The 19,770-nt window shown below is 54.6% G+C and overlaps 1 protein-coding gene across 2 annotated transcripts in view; it reads right to left on the bottom strand.

Annotated features, from left to right (window-relative positions):
- ZNF423 (zinc finger protein 423) overlaps positions 1-19,770 on the bottom strand; it is a 399,039-nt gene that overhangs the window by 16,482 nt on the left and 362,787 nt on the right. For both annotated transcript variants that reach the window (XM_058674445.1, XM_058674443.1), the window contains exons 6-7: positions 8,197-8,328; positions 6,495-6,610 (exon numbers count right to left, since the gene is read on the bottom strand). In XM_058674445.1, coding sequence (XP_058530428.1) covers positions 6,495-6,610; positions 8,197-8,328 — 248 coding nt within the window. The remainder of the gene's footprint in view (positions 1-6,494; positions 6,611-8,196; positions 8,329-19,770) is intronic.

Here is a 19,770-nt window from a genome sequence, read left to right as displayed (position 1 = left end):
GAGAATCGGGGAGAGCTTCTCCTTAAGTGGAAGGAAGGATGTTTAAGCGCAACATCGAGCAGGTACTCCCCCTGACCTGTCTCCCCTTCTGAGCAGACAAGGCAAGGCCAACCCAGGAGGAGGGGAAGGGGCGAGGAGGCAGCAGCCACCTCCTTTGCTGGCTGCCCTCCAACCTCGCTACCCTCTTTCTTGGTTTTTGAACTCCCAACACTGTGCCTCAGGGCCTCTGCCCGGGCGCTTCCTGTCCCTGCAGGATCCCACAGTCATCTCCCCACTCCAGGGGTTGCTTCTCAATGTTCCTAACTCAGCCACGATGCCAACTTTCCCTCCTCAGCTGAACCAATCTCTAATGTTCTCTCCTCTGCCCCCATCCTACACACACACACTCACTCCACTCTCTGTCACACAAGTATTCTATCACCATGAATGTGAGGCCACATCTGCTTGTTTCCACCTTCATCCAGGGCCCCTCGGATTGGCACCAGGAATGGGCACTCAGTATATGTGTGTTAAGTGAATAATGGAAGGGGAGAGCCCAAGATCTTTGGGGCCTGGGCAGGAGAGGAATGTCCCAGGTGGAGCCCAGACCACGCCCCTCGTTCACAGAAGCCCCACCCCTGGGCGGAGTCCCAGTCTCCAGCCTGGCATTGCTGAGCTTGCCCCATCAGAAAGGCTCTGGTTGCTTGTCAGAATACTCAGCTCTGCTTTTAATCAATTGTAATCATTTAGCTGGAAGCGGCATGATTAGGCACACACAAGCAAACAGCGTGAGCTAATCCTTTAAATGCGCCCGCTCAACGCCGGGCTGGCCGCTTTGCCGCCACGGGCCGGCTCCTGAATCGCTTCCTGCAGCCCTTGGCTTTGTCCACGAGGAAGCAGAGATTCCAGGGCTTGGGCATGCCAGAAGCCCCTCCTTTAAAAATGCCTCTCCATCCCAAGGCTCCCATTCCCAGTGACAACACCAGGCCAGCCCCAGCATTGTCACAATGGGAGGCAGGTGGCAGCATCGGGGAACAGGGGGTCGGAGCCCCCATATCCACTGGACTAGAGCTAGTCCTTCCTTGGCTGGGGTCTGAGCCCAGCCCAGCCTCTTGCTCTGGTGTGAGGATACGGGTTCCAGTCTGTAGTGCACCCCGTGGGAGCACACAGATGCCTACAGCATCCCTGGCTGGGCACACCCCGGAGCCGACTTTTTGCCTCCCCTGTTGCTGCCACTTGTGCTACCTGCTTGGCCCAACTACTAAAATAGTTTCTGGGTCCCCTGACAACGAAAGCTTTTTATAGTTCAGCACCGCAGGCCTCATTTAAATCTATTAGCTCACATAAATGGCACTTTATGAAACTTTGGAGGGTTCCTGTTTGAATAGGTAGCACTACAGACAGTTCAGTTCGGCTTTGTGTGTGTGTGGCTTTGCCACTGCCTCATGACCCCAGGCGAGTCCCTCGGCCTCTCAGAGCCTTCGTTGCTACCCGTGTACATGGGGACTGTGTTCAGACTGTCCCAATGATTTGGACAGGCCCTGGCCTGTTCCCACAGAGCCTAAACTCCTGCAGATCTCAGCGCCCAGCATGCATGCACCTGCTCTGGTACACAGAGGATGGAGGAAGGAAGGGAAGAAATGCATGCCCATGGTCTGTGGACATGGAGGAGGCCTATGGGGAGCCAGGGACAGCTGGGCTGGGAGGGTAGGTTGGATTTCCGCTGGCAAGGAGCCGACAGGGCCCCAGGCCTTCATCTGCTGAGGCCTGAGGTGGCAGAAGTGAGGCGGGCTGCCTGATATTTGCAGGACTCCTTTGTACTCCCAGTCACACTGTCTTTCTGCCCTCCACCGAGCCTGGGGCACAGCTGGGGAAACAGGGTTCCTGGGAAAAGGCCCGGGAGCCAGTGGCATTCAGGGAGGTGGTGGGAGTGGGTACTGACACCCCCACTCCATTTGTCCTGGACACTCAATTGTTCTGGACAGCTGGCTTCTCCCCAAGCCCCAGTACCGGGTCTGCTTCATGCCCAGCCTGGATAAGGGGCCAGAGAGGGAAGCAGCTGAGTCTGGCTCGCTCAAACTTGGGTGAAATCACGGCAGATCTCAAGGGATAAGAACCGTAAGAAGGCATCCAGCGCGACAGGATAGCAGTCAAGGTCCTCGCCTTGAACGCGCCGGGATCCCATATGGGCGCCAATTCTAATCCCAGCAGCCCCGCTTCCCATGGGCTTGGGAATGCAGCCAAGGACGGCCCAAGGCTTTGGGACCCTGCACTCCTGTGGGAGACCAGGAGGAGCTCCTGGCTCCTGGCTTCGGATTGGTTCAGCTCCAGCCGTTGCGGCAGCTTGGGGAGTGAACCATCAGACAGATCTTCCTCTCTGTCTCTCCTCTCTGTATCTCCACCTTTCCAATAAGAATAAATAAATCTTAAAAAAAAAAAAAAAAGAAGCCATCCGACCCTCAAACTATCTGAGAAGTCAATGCTAGCAGCCAGAATGCAAAATATACACACTGTGTGTGCCGATCACCAGGTCGAAGTGTGAGTCCCTGGCACCTGCTCTACAGACAAGGAGACGGAAGCCCACAGCTGGCACAGGGCAGAGAAGCTCTCACAGACCGTGCTCCTGATATGTCTTCTGCAGCCTCTCAGACACAGGCTTGCACATCTCCACCTACAGGGACCTTATCACTTCCCATACACTTCGAGGACCCTGGTCACCCGTCTCTCTGCTGGTCTACAGCCTCTTCAGCCCCGCATGGCCATGGACACACATCTCCCTGGGTGAGGTATCTCTTGCGTTTTCACTCACTGTCCCTCACTCACTGTTGGCCCAGCAGAGCTCACTACAAAGGTATGAAGCCTCTTTCAGACCTGTGCCCTGTGCATCTTGCCTCCTGCTCAGTGACTGGTTGGAGGCCAGTGTTGTGGCATAGCTGGTAAAGCAGCCCCCTGAGATGTTGGCATCCCAGATGGGCGCCAGTTTAAGACCCGGTTGCTCCACTTCTAATCCAGCTTCCCATTAATGCACCTGCAAAAATAATAGACGATGGCCCAAGTGCTTAGGCCACTGCACCCTTGTGGGCATTCACAAAAGGCTCCTGGCTTCAGCTTGGTCCAGGCCTAGCCTTTGCAACCATTTTCAGAGTGAATTAGTGGATGGAGGATCTCTCTCTTTCAAACAAAAAATACAATCTTTAAAAAGCAATAAATGTGCTATATTTTGTTTCACAAATATGGAGACCCTTGATGTAGTTCCTATCACAATGAGGATGCAACTCCAACTCCACTGTCCTGCAAACCCTGCCGTGATCTGGGTTCCCTCTGCCTCTCCCCACCATACCACGCCCTCCCTCACTGTGCTTCTGCCACACCCTGGCAATGCATGCTAGCCACAAGGCTTCTTCACTCACGGCTCCCCTCCACACGCACGCCTTCTCATCTGATGCCCAGCTCATCTGCAATGTCCTCACCGAGGCCCTCCCAGACAATACCCCTTTAGGTGCCAGTCCATTATGTGGCTTTATCTTTTTCATGCCACTGACCAGGACTGGAAAGGGTCTATCAACCCTTACAAAATGCAGTCCCAGAGGTGCTTCTTTGCCACGCCCACCTCGCTCAGTTCTGAGAGCCACTGTCTGGCAGGTAGCAGGCCTCCATATAAGAGGACTTCAACAACTTCATGGAAAATGCAACTGAAAGGTAAGTTTATTGGTGCTAGAAAAAAAAAATCATGTGCCTCCAGAGTCTTCAAAGAGTTCATGGAAAATGTGCATTATGAAAAACTTAGAGGATTTGAAAACTGCCATCAGCATGGGTATTGGGCATCGTGGTTCAAACACTTGCATCCCACATCACAGGGCCTAACTTCCAGCACCAGCCCGGCTTCCTGTTAAGGAGCATCTAGGGAGGCAGCAGGTGCTAGCTCAAGTGCCTGGGTCTCCATCAGTCCCGTGGGAGACCTGACTTGGGTGCTGAGCTCCTGGTCCAGCCCTGCCTATTGTGGGCCTGTGGAGAGTGAGGCAGTAGATGGAAGATCTCTCTCTTCTCTGTCCCTCAGTCTCAGAGGAAAGAAGGAAAGAAGGGAGGAAGAGATGAAGGAAGAGAAAAAGAGAGAGAGGGAGGGAAGGAGGGAGGGAGGATGATACATAGATTTCACTTCTTTGTATAAAAATAAACTTTTAATTTTATTTGCCACCAACTTTTAGCAGTGTCCTATAGCCTATGTCAAACCCACATGCAGCAACCTGCCCCCCTGCCCACTCCCCATGGCTGGTAGGCAGATGCCCCAGCTGGTCCTGAGTCCTTAGATTTTATCTTAACAGGTGAACTCTCAATCTACCTGGACCCGCTTCTCCCACACTCAGCTCCCGTGCCCCTGTTCACACCCGCTGAGGCACCATTCTCTCGAGGCAGACGCATATAGCCCGAGCCTGGAGGGGTCTAATCCCAACCCCACCGCCTCACACGGTCCCCCACCTGCTCAGTCCTGAACCTCGAGTCTTCCGAGCCCTGCCTGCCCACAGTCCCTTGCTGTCTGCCCATGCTGACTTCCTGCTAAGCCTCCCTCTGGGGAATCCACCATGCAAGGACAGAGATACTGCATGCCAGGAAACTGTCACACTTGCCTCATCCAACCATTCCAGGCATGCCACTCCACGTAACTACAATGGAACCTTCTATTCAAGCCCCAGAAAAGCTGCTCAGTGAAAGCCACTGTTTGCACAGATTCACCACAGCTATAGGGCTTCCACCTTTCCAGGGCTCATTGTTACAATCGCTAATCACAGAAAACTGTGGCTCTTGCTGTGGCCATTCAGCAAACTTGCCAGCAGTACATGCAGCTGGCACTTCAAGGTTGACGGGGTGACCCAAGAAGCCAGCAGCCTTAGAATGACGCAGGTGCTGGGGTCCAGGACATAGGCTGGGGCAGGTGCAGCTGCTGTGAGAGCCATGAACACACTGGGTGCTGCCAGTACCTCTGCACTGGTACAGTAGGCCCAGGGCCCAGGGGGCCCACGAAGCTGGTCAAAGACTCAAGCCAACAAAGGCTCCACGTGGTCCCATCTGGGATGCAAGGGGATGTGGCTTATAGGTACTTGAGGATTTTAAAGAAACCCGAGTGGCTGCTGGGGGAAGCCCAAGTCTATGCCAGTAGCAGAACCATGCAGGTAGAGCAGGTAGGGGAATGCACTAGCAGAAAGGGCTCATAGTTGGCAAGCCAGCAACGCTTCCCACATGGTACTGAGTCCTGGCACTAAAGCCAGCTGTGCCGCACAAGTCCTTGGCACAGACGCACAGGCCAGGAGACAGGCTCTGGGCAGGCTCACCACCTCCAGGGTGGCCTTTTGGGCACAGGGTCCCTCTCTAGACATGAGCCTGCAGGAGTGGATCCATGAATGTCCACCCAGGCACTCTTCAAGGTCAGAGCCCAGCTCTGACCTGGAGCAGCACCCTGACAACTGTGCAGTGGAGACCTCTGCCCCCTCGCTTAGCCTGTTTTCATGTCCCCTGGGCAATGGCTGTGAAGGTGGCGGGACAGGCAGGATGAGCAAAGGCCCACAATACAACTGCGTCCTTTCAATCCCAGGTGATAGTACACTCTGCCCTGGGATCCTGGCCCCCACTTTGTGACCTGGGTGCAACAGGCACAGCACCTGCTTGGGTACCAGGGGAACAGCCATCAAACCTTGCATGTATGTGCCAGTGGCACAGGCATGTCCTAGGGGCTGTGAATAGAGTTGCAATCCCCCCACCCCACCAGCCACCTGCCTGGCTGAGTCACACAAGCAGCTAAGACTTGGGATGCTTGTCAGTGCAGTACAGCCTGGCCCGTGCCATGGCCGTGTGGCCCTGCCTTCAGCGGGTGGTGCTGTGCTGGGCGCGGTGGGCCTGTAGTGCTACTCTGTGTGTGCGCATGACACCATCATCCATGTGCCATGTGTGGGGGATGCTTCTGCACCATCTGGAGCTTTGGGGTAGTGTGTGCCCTCTCCAGCGTTCTTGCCAAAACCAAGGGCACAGCATGTACTTTCACGTGAGCACACGCCTGGGTCCGTAGAGGTCAGGTGACCCTCAGATGACCGGGCCCACAGCAGCTTCCTCTTCTGGAAGTCTTCCCTGCTACTACTGCATGAGGTCACTGTGCCCCACCTGAAGGACACATCAGCCTCAGGTCAAGTGTGGGTCACTATTCCCCTGAGCTGGGGTCCACCAGGCCTCCAAAGGCCACCGTGCCTCCAGGATCCAAGATCCCAGACCCAGCTCCCAGCTCCACATAGCTCAGGGACGAAGTCAGACAGGCCCCAGAGCCAAACGAAGCCTTCCAACTCCAGCTCCTGCTGCGGGCTCCCCTAGGAGCCCTGGGTCACCAGAGGCCAGCTGCTCAGCAGTCTCATCCCAGCCAGCCCAAGCTCAAACATTGGTGGTGTAAAAGACTCTTGATGCCAATGGGGGGGGGCAGGCAGGGGGACATTCTCTGAGTCCCCAGTGAGCATATGCCATAATGAGGGGCTTACCTGCAGCTCGGTCTGAAAGAAGAACTTCTGTGGGCACTGCGAGCAGTCATAAATCTTGTCCTCCTGTCCATGCACAGCGAAGATGTGCTGCTGCAACTTGTTGGCCTGGACAAAGACTAGATAAGGACAAGGCCACGGTCATCAGGGGCCAAGCTGGACACGGCCTACTTGCAGTAGCTCTAGAACCCGTTCCCCCACAGGCATGGGCACATTCAGTCAAACAACAGTGGATCACCTGAGCAGTTTCAGCCTTGACAAGCAGGGAGCTTGTGTTAGGTGAACCACGTGCTGCCACCTACACAGGTGCGACTCTGCTGTGCAACCTTGGGCAATTCACTTAGTTCTCACTGGAAAGCTGGTCACTTCCCCGGGTGGCTGGGATGATCAAAGTGGTGAAGGCTCCCACAGTGCTTCAAAGATGGTGCAGAGCTGGGCAATGAATGCCACCATCAGCCATAGGCCGTGGATACCTTCCTCGTGTGAACTGCTCAAACCCCTCAAAGGGCCATGGGGCACACACTGGTGTGAGATATGCTACAGAAAATAAAAGTGCTGGGAATGTAACGACTGGGCCATGGCCACCCTGTTAGCAGGTGTCAGAAGTGTGACTTGATTCAAATCTGCCAAGTCCCATGTCTGGCAACAAACCTCAAGCAATGAAAATCACTACTGTGTGGTTGAGGCGCTATCAACATCCTCAGGCCCCCACACAGAGCTCCCTGAGTCCTGGATGGGTAGCCCTGGCAGCTGGAGCTGCTCCGTGCCAGCCCCCACCCAACCCCAGAGTGTGATGGTGACAGATGGGTGGGGGCTCCTGGGATGGAGGGGGACAAAAGCATCAGGGTGTTCCATGATTCTTGGGCATCCCAGAGAGTGTGTGTGTGGGGAGGGGTTCCTCTCCAGCAGTGCCTCCCATGCCTGTCACAAAGCAGGTCACAGCCCTAGCTTCCCGGTGGCATAGGTCCTGGAGGTGGCCCAGGTCCTGGGTATGCACAGGAGGCAGCCTTGAAGCAGCTGTGTGTCTGGGAGGTGAGCACTTTGGAGACCCCCTCCCGCCAGGCACCCTCCCCAGGGTGGGCTTCCTGCCGTGGCAGACGACAGATGTCGGGGGAGACAGGGGCAGGCTGGGCGCCCCCACGCACACCGGCTGCCATCTGGGCAGCAGGAGGGGCTGGCAGAACCCCTGGGACTTGCCTGGAGCTGGGACAGCCGCTTGCCTGGGCCAGCAGCCAGTCTGGGGGCTGGGGACTCGGCTGGCAGAGCTGCCCTTGACCCTTCCAGCCTGCAGCACTGACCGTGCGGGAAGCTGGGACCAGGAGCTGGGCAACCAAGTAGGCCGAGGAGGATGGAGAGCCAGGATGTGCAAAGGGTTTCCCCACCCCCACATTCTCTCCACCCAGTGTTGGAGAGTGCTTGACTCAGCTCAGGGGGACAGAGAGTCCAGGAAGGGCAGATGGTAACAGGGAGGCTGAAGCTGGGCTGGATGGAGGACTTCCGGCAGCTGTGTGTGGAGACCAGGGGAGGAGGCTGGGCCCAGGGGAGGAGGCTGGGCCAAGGGAGCCCACACGGTAGGCAGGTCATGGCAGACCCCCAGAGGGAAGGGGGAAGAACACACAGCAGCAATGAACAGGCTGGGCCCAGTGTCCCTTTCTTTTGCTGCAAGGATCCTGCCCCCAACTTGGGCACTCGCCAAACAGCTCACCTGTGAAGCACACGGGGCATTTGAAGGTGCCACCCATGCCTTCGAAGCTGTGCTCAATGAGATGACAGAGGAGCTTGGCCGGGGAGTCAAACATCTGGTTGCACAGCTTACACTCGTGGTTGATGCCTTCCTCTGCAAGAAAAACCGGGGACAGTCAGTGACCCTGCAGGCAGGGAGCCCACTGGATCCCAGCACAGCCCAGTACCAGTGCCACCCCTTGGAACCATGACTGCTAGGGTTGGGGACAGTGGACCTTGGACACCAAATCCCACTCCAGCTCTGGCTGGCCCTAGGGGTCAGGTGCAAACATGTGGCTTTGCAAGTCCCATTTCCTATCACTGCCCCAGGTGTGCAGGTCCCATCTGATCACATCACTGTGCAGAGAGGTCCAGGATGGGGTGTGGATGGAGAAGGGAATGCAGCCAGGATTCTGACATGTGCACTCAATGTGTGTGGGGCATGCACCATGGGCCAGCACTGTGCCATGCACTGAGCACTCTGCAGGGAGCATGACACCCCGTTTCACCCCCATGCTGGTGTGTGCACGTGTATGTGTATGGGAATATGCTCATGGCGTGGAGGGCAGTGCCTGGTGATATGAGGGAGGATCCTAGAAGGCCTGGCGTGGGTCCTTCCTGGGCCAGCGTGGTGTGTAGCAAGCAGCTGGCCCTCAGGGTAGACCAGGAGGCCCCAGAGGAGCCTTTGGCAAAGGGCTTCATCAGCACCAGGAAGACCTGGTCATGGTGAAAAGCAAACATCGTGACCTAGCCATAGATCACAGACAACGGGCAGATTAGGACCTGACTGTCTTCCCACCTGGGAGTTGCTGTGACCCCCCTCCCCAATTTTTGAGGTGTGCTCCAAGGGCCACCATCAGGACAGTTGGGAGCTGTAGCCTGGCACCCTTGTGGGACTTGAGCAGAGATAAGTTCAAATTTTGCCCTTTTCTCTTCAGCATGGTGTGTCCCAGAACCCCGTTTATGCCCACTAACAAGTACCCAAGTACCAGCCTCAGGGGCTATAGGGGAAGAGAGGTCCTGGGCCTGTGCTTTGGGGTGGCCCAGTAGTCAGCAGCAGGTGCCCAGCACAGCGTCACACCAGCAGGGCTGCAGTACAGCTCAGCCACTTCCTGGACGATCTTGGATACATGACACAACCTCTGCATGCCTCAGTTTCCCTTTGTCAAGACACTCTGCGGCAGCTGCTGTGAGAACAAAATGCATGGACACGTGTTGAGGGGTTTTGAGCAGCCCTTGGCACACAGCAAGTGCTCAATAAGTGCTTCCTGCCGGGCACGCTGGTATCTGGGACAGCGAAGGACACGGACTCCCACGAGACGCCCCCGGGGAACCAGACACTCCACAGGCGCCAGGTGCTCTGATTTGCCCTCAAAGCCAAGAAGGAGAAAGCAGAGGGGGCTCTGCCGGTGGCAAGATACCGACACAGATGGGCTGGGGCTCCTGACGAGTCCCTGGGTCCCCAGGCCCTGGCAGGGGCTGGCAGGGACAGCAGGCATTGCCCATGCCTCCCCCGCCCTGGGGCAGCCCGCTGCAGAGACAGGCTCTCACACGTGTGCGTGCAGGTGGGCCTGTCCCACATAGCCCACTGGCTGGAATCTACCGGGGGCCTGTCGTGCCCCTGGAGCCCCGGCAACTAGGCCACACACACCCGACAGATTCAAGCGCAGCTTCCATTTGTACTGGCAGAAAAGGGATTCATTGACAAGTTTGGGGACACAGGGCAGGCTCAGCACACTTGCCACGCAGGCCCCACACACGTCCCCCACCTCCCTCGGGGAAACACTCATAGAGTTGGAGCTGGCCTCCAGTGTCAGGGCTGCCTCCAAGGATGCCACCACATACACCATCCCCACCCCACCCTCGGCACAAACAGTGCTTCCCGGCGCTCGGCACAGGTTCAAGGAGTGAACGGATGTATGAACAAATGCAACATCACGAGGCGAGGGAGGTGTGAAAACAGCCGTGGTGCAGGGGTTTCCATGGGAGCCTGGAACACACCATATCTCAGAAATCACTGGCTTGGCTGCGAAGGCAGATTTCTAGGAAGAGGAAATGGGTTTGGAGAATCACATTACTTGTTCAGGTGACACAGTCAGGTGGGTGTGGTACTCCGAATGGACACAAAACCAACTCCAGCTTGCACACCACCACCAGGCAGCCCCATTCTGCCTACCCCAGGGCACACAGCCACGATGACCCACCCTTGAGTCATGTCATCAGATTCTGTGAGTCTCTCGTCTCGGCAACCAGATGTCTTCTGGGACAGCCCCCCAAACCTCAGGCCCTTCCTGGGTCAACCTACATCCACAAGGGGTTTAGGGAATCCTGGCGGAGGCTGAAGCTCAGAGCTGGGCAGGCAGGGCGGGAGATTTACGGCTCTGTGTGAGCAGGCTTGATGCACTTGGCTGTGGACAGAGCCTGGCCACGTGATTCACAAACACGGGGAGCACAAAGGAGGCTCCCGTAACTTATAAATCAGAGAAATCGTGTCTGACAGTCACTTTCCGTTCACTCAGTTCAGCGTGATCCATCAGCTGGACTCCCCCCCACCCACCCGCCGGCTTGGAGACATAGCTCTGCCCAGCGGCCCTGGCATCCCAAGGAGGGCTGAAGGCAGGGTCCATAGCCTATATGGCTGCTGGTAAAGCAAATCACAGCCCCAAACCAGTATCAAAGTGAGGTTCCAGGCTAATTAGATGAAGAGAATAACACACTTCCCTTGCTCCTCACCACCCATCCTCCGAAGTGTTTAAGGAAGTTCAACTGGGGGATAGACGGGAGAGGAGAAAGAAAACCCAAGGAAAGTGGAAGTGGGTGGGGGGCGGGGGGTGGGAATGGATACAATGCCTAGGGGGCTCCAGCGGTTCTGGGACTGTCTCTCCCACTCCTGCAAGACCTTTTGATTTGCAAATCTTTCTGAAGGCAAGCCTTCTCCCCACTGGAGGGGCTGGGGGGCTCCCCAGGGTGTCCATTATGTGCACCTCAGCCTATAAAACCATCCAGGAACGTGGGGGGTGAGGGAGTGGGGGAGACACAGAGGGCGGGAGGGGCTGCCCTAGTTAGTGTGACAAACGCTGCCGGCGAGCCCGTGACCTAATCAGAGCCAGCCGGAGGATATTGATAGAATGCAGGGCCACCATCACTCTTGCCCGGCGGTGGCGCTGACATCCCCTCACTCTGTCCAGAGACGCGGTGGCGGCGGCGTGCGGGCGAGTGGCACCCTGGGAGAATCACTCCCGTGCTTTATATAAGTCGGCACCTCCGTGGAACTGAACGAGGATCGCTGGCCTCCGAGTCCCGGCGTGGGGGCTGGATGGCTTTTATGAGTTAAGGCGCTTGCTCGCTTCTCCTCCTCATTCTGGTCTTTTTTTTCCTTTAAATATTGCACACGACAGGCATCCATAAGAGCAAGCCACACGGCAAGCTAAGACTCATTGGTTAAGTGAAAAATCACACAAGCTTGTCTACTGTCTCCCTTACTAAGTCAACACTGACGTGAGGAATCTACCACTGTATTATCATCTAAAAGAATAATAATAATAAATAAACAAAAACCCAAACTGCTAAACAAACAACCCAAGCAAGCACGAAAATCCCAGAGTCCCTCTTCTTCTTTTGTTCTCTTCTGCTCAGGAATAATAAGTGTTAATTTTACACTTGATTTCTCAAAAAAAAAAAATAATAATAATAGGATGTACTTTTGCTTAAAATCAAGCCAGCCTGCTGGCATCTGTGTCAGCCCAAAAGAGGTGCTGCGGGCTTTGTGGAGGGCAGCGTGCCGAGAACATAGTTCCCTGTAATGTCCCTGGTCCCCACTTTTGTCTCCGAAACCATTTGATCCCTGGCAGACATGCACTTATTTCCATACGGGTCTTAGGGGAAGCCGGAAAGAGAGAGGGCTGATGATTAGGATACTGAAGGTGGAGCTCAGACAGGCGGGCGGGCACCGTACTGTCAAAGGCAGGCCTGGGCACACAGTCAGCTGCCTGGGAGGGAGGAGCCGCAGGCAGCCCAGGGCTCCAGGGCACTGACCTGCTTGCAGCAGCCATCTGCACGGGCCAGGCCTGGCTCTCCTCCTAGCAGGGACCCCACTTGGGGATGCAACTCTGGGAAAAGCTTCATGGACATGGGTCTGGCTCTAGCGGGGCGGGGAGGGGGGGGAGACGGAGACCACTGCTGGTGTGGATGGGGCCAGAACCAGCTGCCTCCTCACTGGAAGCAGGCATCAAAGACACCGAAATGAGAGCCAGAAAACACTGCGGTCTGAGCCTCAGGTCCGACACTCTCACAGGCCATGGGCATTTGGGTAAGCAGTGCCACCTTTGAGCTTTGGGTGTTTCTGCCAGTGAGTCACAATCGTGGCGTATGTGTAAGGCAGTCAGGCAGGCTGCTCTTGCCTGCCCCAGCATTCTACCTGGTCCGTACCAGCCTCCTGCGGTCAAGCTGTTCCAGGGTTGGTTCATTTAAGACCTCCCATGAGGGGCTTCAAACAGCATATACCCCATCCTTTCTAGCATGTTCTCAGCCATTCATTTCACAATGACTCTCACTCACCACCACCTAGCACCTAACAGAGTTGGCCAGTTAGGTAACTAACTTGTGTTCTCTCTGCTTCTCTCTCTCTCTCTCTCTCTCTCTCTCTCTCTCTCTCTCTCACACACACACACACACACACACACACGGTAGGGTCAACACTAGCAGGTGCTCAGTAAACAGGAAATGAATGATACAGGTTGAGCACTCAGTACAATGCTGGGAGTACGATGTGACAGGTGCCAGGAAATGCTGTTATCTGTGCCACACACAGTCATTCCCAATCACACAGGACTGAGGGCCTGGGAAGCCCGCCCTCATCTGCAGGGACACTGGACCTTCACAGGAACACAGTCTCCACCCAGAGCAAGGGAAGTCTCCCATGACTGGCCAAGGAGGACAGGGATGCTGCAGGGGCAGGGCGACTCGCAGGGATGTGGCATAGCCAGGCAGGGCCTTCTGTCCACACAACCCTGCTCCCTGCAGGCCTTCTTGGGAAATACAACAAAAAGCCATGGGGACTCAGACCCAGGATTCAGCCAGCCACCCTGTGCTCATTGATGGCCCAAAATATGAGGGTAAAGTATCCACATGTGAGCTTGCCTGGCCTACCCATGCACAAAGGCTGGGGTCTTTCCCTGGGTACCAGCCAAGACCACAGGCCGAAGTAACGCAAAGCAGTATGCAGGATGCCGGGCCAGCTGAAGGCCTCTGGTAATGCACCAGAGATAGGCTTACCCAGGGGCTAAGCTCATAGCCCATCTGGGCACTGGTTTTGGATATCCACTGCCATCCCAGGGCCAGGCTTGGACACACAGTGCACCAAACTGCACTGGAGATGAGGCCAAAAGGTGACAGAAGCCATCACCTTTCATCCATCAATGAAGAGGCAAGAAGGTAAGTGAGAGGGGGCTCTCAGATGACCCCTCAGTCACTTCCCCAGTGAATAAGCATGAGCAGGAAATAGAAATCGGTGTGAGGGAGGGGGCATTGTTCCTTGGGAGGAACAAGGACAATTGTGGGGAAAGGAGTAGCCAGACAGGGTCCCCTCACCCCACGCTTTTAGCTATTGATCTGTCACGCACACACACAAAAAAACCAAGGACATGCATCATGCTTGGGGGGCCACAGCAGGGCAGGGAGAGGCGCTGACAGCTGGGCTGGGACAGGGGTTAAAGGACATGCGACTGGAGGAGAATCCCTCATGAAAAACTCAGCAGGCTTGGGGAGCAGGCAGGTGGGAGAAGGGCAGATATTGGGGTCCCCACCACCCAAGCCCTGGTGGTCCTGGAGAACCTGCATTCCAGCCATGCAGAACGTGGTCCCCGATGCAGCAGTCCTGGTCACCAGGAAGCTGCTGAAAAATGCAGAGAGAGAGAGAGAGAGAGAGAGAGAGAGAGAGAGAGAGAGAGAGAGGAGACAGAGATGTTCTGTCTGCTGGTTCACTCCCAGATGCCCATACCAGCAAGGGCTGGGCTGGACATCTCATGTAGGTCTCCTGTGCGGTCAGCAGGGGCCCATGTACTGGAGTTGCTTCCTAGTGTGTGCTTAAGCAGGAAGCTGGATGGGAAGCAGAGCCGGGGTTCCATCCCAGGTACCCTAACATCCCACTGCTCTGAGCAGGACTACATGGTAAGGCCCACTCTAAAAAAGGTGCAAAGTTTTCTCTAGTCATGTCTGTCACCACTTTATGGAAGACTGAGATGTCACTGCTATAGTAACCTGCCAAGGTCATGATCGGGATGAAATGATGTGGGCTTACTTTGGAGGGGAATGTTAGAAACTTCGGGGCAGGCGGTATCCTATGCCCCAGCCCACTCCAATGCCCACAAAAATGCTCCCATTCGAGTCCCCATTCTCTAATGAATCCGGAAGAATGGGCTGTGCCCTCTCTCCTCCTTCTCCCCCAGCCCCACCCTGGGGGGCAACCTTCCTAGGCCTTTCTGGCCAGGAGGGACCCATGTCACGGTCCCCCGAGCACAGAAGGGCTTATAAATGAGCTCTGGCAGCCTGAATTCGGGCCCCATGGGGGACCTGGAGCCTCTTCAAAACACAGCCCTGACAATTAGGCAGTCTGAGTTTTGAAAGGCTCGGGATTGATGGCGTGGACAGTAAAAATATCACCTGGGGAGCTGGGTGTAGTCCACCGGGGGTTGCCGGAGGTCAGTTACCATGGCAACGCAGAATGAGCTCAACCTTGTAACTGACCCTTATCTTTTTTTGATCTGTGGGCCACTTGGGGCCAAGGCTTGAAATCAACTGGAAAATAATCCGGTCACATATCAGAAAGAAAACTATTTATACTTATTTACTCAGGTGCTCACTGACAGCCCCCTCACCCACAACACCAAGGCCACAATGGAGCCACAGTGCCTGTCCAGCTAGATGGGAGGGTGAGCAGCAGGTCCTTATCTCCAGGCGGGGGCAAAGAGGTGGCTCTGGCCCCCACCCCACCCCTTACTACGACCCCTCACTTCATCCCTGCTGGGTTATGCCGATCCTGGCATTTGCTTCTGGGTCACCTGGGAATTGTCTCTTCTTGCATGTGGTTTGGCCTCTGAGGCAGCCTGGCCGGGTCCCCACACTGTCTGGCTGACTTGCAGTGTCTATGTGTCTCTGCTTTGCTCCTGACACAGCATCAACAGAGATGCCAGACAGAGGTGCACCGCCATCGCCACCCTCCTCTCCAATGGTCTATGGAAGGAAGGGGCAGAGGCTGTGGACCCCCCTGGCTCACACCAGAGGTCCCCATGGCAAAATGGGCCCATCTGGCTAACCACTTCCAGAACACTGCCATCCCAAGTCCCAGGTCCTCTGCCCATACTCTTCTCTTCCAAAACCCCAATCGCAAGGCTCCAGATGGTTCCACTGACCACCTGTTCCCAAGAGCTATGTCAGACAGATATTAGCTAGGGGGTAGGTTAAGCCCCTCAGCATATATACGCCTTGGGAGCTCCTGTCCCTGCAAACAGGACAGCTTAACTGTCTGCCTCACCTGCTTTATTGTGTCAAAGATGAGAGCCTGCTGGGAGCGTGAGAAGATATGCCTGAGATAAAGTAGTTCAGAACACAGTCCTGGCTCCATGCATACTCCCAGGAGGCTCTGGGCCAAGTATTTCCTTCCACAACTCAGTCTCTTGCCTGTGAAATGGGGAGAAGGGCCCCATTAAAAGTCCTTGAGTTGGGGCCAGTGTGGTGGTGTGGTGCGCTGGCCCTCTCCCTGTGGTACTGACATCCCGTATGGGTGCCAGTTCATGCTCTGGCCGCTCCACCTCTGATCTAGCTCCCTGCTACATGGGAGACCCAGAAGAACAAGTCCCCAGCACTAGTCATAGTGGCTATTTGGGGAATGAACCAGCAGATGGAAAGTCTCTCTTCTCTTTGTAGCGCTGCCTTTGCAACAGAAATAAGTGATTTTTTTAAAGATTTATTTTACTTTTATTCTAAAGTCAGATATACAGAGAGGAGGAGAGACAGACAGGAAGATCTTCCATCTGATTATTCACTCCCCAAGTGACTGCAATGCCAGTGCTGCGCCGATCTAAAGCCTCAACTGCTTTCCCACGCCACAGCAAGGAGCTAGATGGGAAGCGGGGCTGCTGGGATTAGAACAAATGCCCATATGGGATCCCTGAGCCATTCAAGGTGAAGACTTTAGCCACTAGGACACTGTGCCAGGTCCAGAAATAAGTAATTCTTAAAACAACAAAACGACAACAACAACAAACAACTCCCTGAGGAGCAGGTACGGAATGATGATGACAGCACTACTACCTAGCAGGCATCTCACAGCTCTACCCTGAAATCCCATGCAGGACCAAGTCCAAACAGCAGAACCCTGCTTCTTTTCCAGGCTGCAGAGCCACCGTGCAGGCTCCCCCGTGCTCAGCCTCCGGGCACCCAGCACAGATTCCCAACTGAAGTCTCCATCCTGGAGTCAATTCTCTACCTCTAACCAAAAGGGGTCTTCAAAAAGTTTATAGACAAGACATAGTATGACAAAAAAAATGCATGGACTTCAGGGTTTTGCATGTTTTTTTTTGTCTTCTTTCTTTTTTTAAACTAAGATCTCATTTTCCCATGAACTTTCTGGATGCCCCCCCACTCCTTGAATTTGCAATGGGGAACTGGCACCTGGTTTCAGACCCTCCTGTTCTGATACTACTCCCTCACTGTAGCTTCATGCTTCTACTGCCTCAGTTTACCCCGCTTCCTCACGGCACGCCTGAGACTATAACCTCCTAATCCCTTGTGATTCTCTTCGTTCTGCTCTCAGAATCCAGAGGGATCTTTCACAGAGGCTGTCCGACCAGGACATGGCTCAGGGTCTTGTAGGCCCCTCTCACCCTTTCCCATTAGCTGGACCTGGTAGGGAGCTCCTCAAAGCCTCGGACCAAGGCTGGCATGCCTAGGCAGGCTCATCATTGGTGGGAGCTCCCTGCAGCTCTCCCAGCTGACTTCACTCTGTGGGGAACCCTGCCCAGAGATGCTAGCTGGCCAGAGCAGTGGTGGGGGTATTCATGAGAGCACACACCCGCTACCCAGGATGCCCTGCTTAAAAACACCTTCTGAAGGCCCACAGCGACCCTGCCATCACTGCCCCCTCGCCGCTCCCTAGGAAGTCAGTGCCTGCAGGATGTAATGACTGGCTCGCTGCCCCTGATGAAACAAAAGTCCAACCCTAGACCCTGAGCAAAACACAGGAGGAACTGCTTGCAGCCACTCCGTGGCAAGGCAGAGAAGGTGTGAGCCAGAGAGTGGAACAGCCGCGAGAACACCCTGGCCTGCGCTCCCAGGAGAGGGAACACGTGGCATCCCCAGGACTCGGAACCTTTTGCCTCCCCGACCAAACCTGACCCCACTGCTGTCCCACAGCCTGCTCTCCAACACCCACCCCCAGTGTGCCAAAGATGAAATGGAAAATGCAAATTGTCACCTCCCTGAGGGGGGGTCCCCGAGCTGGGACCAAGTGGTTTCTTCCTTAACAAACATTACTGAAGTTCAGGTTAAAGCTTCCCACAACAAGGCAGCTGGCACCAACCCCAGCATGGTCATAAATCCTCCGAATCATTGGCTCTTCTAATACACAATTAGCATGATAGGCAGCTTGCACAACCCTTGCCATCACCGACCCTGCCAGGGATGTGGAACTTAGTCCTGCTTCCACTACAAGGCTTCCTGGAGGCGCCGTCCCTACCAAGACCATTTGGGGCATTGGGGAATTATGAAAAAGTCAACAGCTTCCCCCATACACAACACAAGTGTGGAACGAAGCATGCAACGGGAAGGTGCCAGGACTCAGGGCTGGAAGCATTAGTTTTAGGCAGGAAACAGCCATTCCCTTCTTAAGAGTCCTTTTTGATTGCACTCAGTGGACGCTGGACATCCCCACCCACGCCTCTCTATGAATAAAAAACCAACAATGAGATTAGAAGATAATGTCAGATATCTACTGATAAGTTTGTAAAGTATGCACCTGCTAGATACCCGCTTTCTAATAGAGTTCTTTCTGGTCACCAGCGGCCATTTAAATCCCTGAAAAGTGAATGAAAAGAAACTTTTGCTTTTCAGTTGCAGTAGCCATGTTTCAGTGCTCAGTGGCCAACCTGAACTAGTGGCTCCTAGGTTGGACAGTGCAAGACAGTCACCATAGAAAGTCCAACTGGGGCAATGCTGGACTCGAATGTGGGCAAAGTGAGGCAGCAGTTCGTACCTGCTCAACACTGCAGTACCAGAACTCACACCACTGCTGGGCACAGAGCAAGTCCTGGATAAGGATTCATGGACCTAGAGTATGTTTCAAAATACAGATGCTGCCTAACTTGAGGTTGCACCCCCAATCAACCCATCATAAACACACTTACAACACCAGCTCTGTGGCATAGCGGCTTAAGCTGCCACCATCCCCCATGGACACCTGTTTGAGTCATGGCTACTCTACTTCTGATCCAGCTTTCTATTAATATACCTGGAAAGGCAGCAGAAGATGACCCATCTCCCTGCACCCACCAGGGAGACCCAGAAGAAGCTCTGGGCTTCTGGTTTCGACCTTACCCAGAGTCTTCTGTTGTGGACATTTGGGAAGTAAACCAATAGACAGAACACTTCTCCCTCTGTTTCTTCTTCTCTCGCTCTCTGTAACTCAGCCTTTCAATAAATAAATACATCTTCTTTAAAAACTGCATTTACTCTACTGCTTTTCCTTCACATGAGACACATGTTCATTTCCCCTCACGATCACACAGCTGCCTGGGAGCTGTGCAGCCTGCCCGGGCCAGCCTGGGGGGGAGGGGGTCACCTACAAATCACAAGCTCAGTAAGAGATCAAAATCCAACTTCCAACAGTAGTTTCTGTTGATTACCTATCCCTTTCCTTAAATATATATTTGGAAGGCAGAGTCTCAGAGAGAGGGAGAGAGATCTTCCATTCACTGGTTCACTCCCCAAATGGTTACAATGGCTGCAGCTCGGTTAGTCCAAAGCCAAGGACCAGAAGAAGCTTCCTCTGGTTTCCCACATGGGTGCAGGGGTCCAAGGCCTTCCTCTGCTGCTTTCCCAGGCCATTAGAAGCAAGCTGGTTCAAAGCGGGGCAGCTGTGACAAGAACTGATTGTCACAGACAGAGGCCTAGTCTACCAAACCACAATGCCAGCCCCTGACTGCATACCATGCTCGCGCCATTATAAAGTTAAAAAAAATCAAAAGCATACATCGTTGGTGACTGCACTATGAAACATGCTTCAGTCTTTTGCTTGATAGTACTTTCTCCGATTGGCTTGCATGGCAAACAGCTAAGGTAAAAACCTCGCTGACTGGCGTGGACTCAAAGACCACGATAAAGGCAGGAGCAATTGAGACTAACAGGGTCCTCTGGAATACGTAATGCAAATACTGTAACTTTGGACCAATGGGTCACAGGTGGATAAGTAACACTTGTGCAATTAACTGGTCTCAAAAGCCAAGGGCCCCGCTTCCCCAGAGTTGCTCTGCTCCTGGCAGCGTCAGCCAACAGAGGACACCTG

The sequence above is a fragment of the Ochotona princeps genome, chromosome 16 (assembly GCF_030435755.1).
Source record: "Ochotona princeps isolate mOchPri1 chromosome 16, mOchPri1.hap1, whole genome shotgun sequence".
NCBI classification, from domain to species: domain Eukaryota; kingdom Metazoa; phylum Chordata; class Mammalia; order Lagomorpha; family Ochotonidae; genus Ochotona; species Ochotona princeps.
This window is presented reverse-complemented; position numbering and strand designations above follow the sequence as displayed.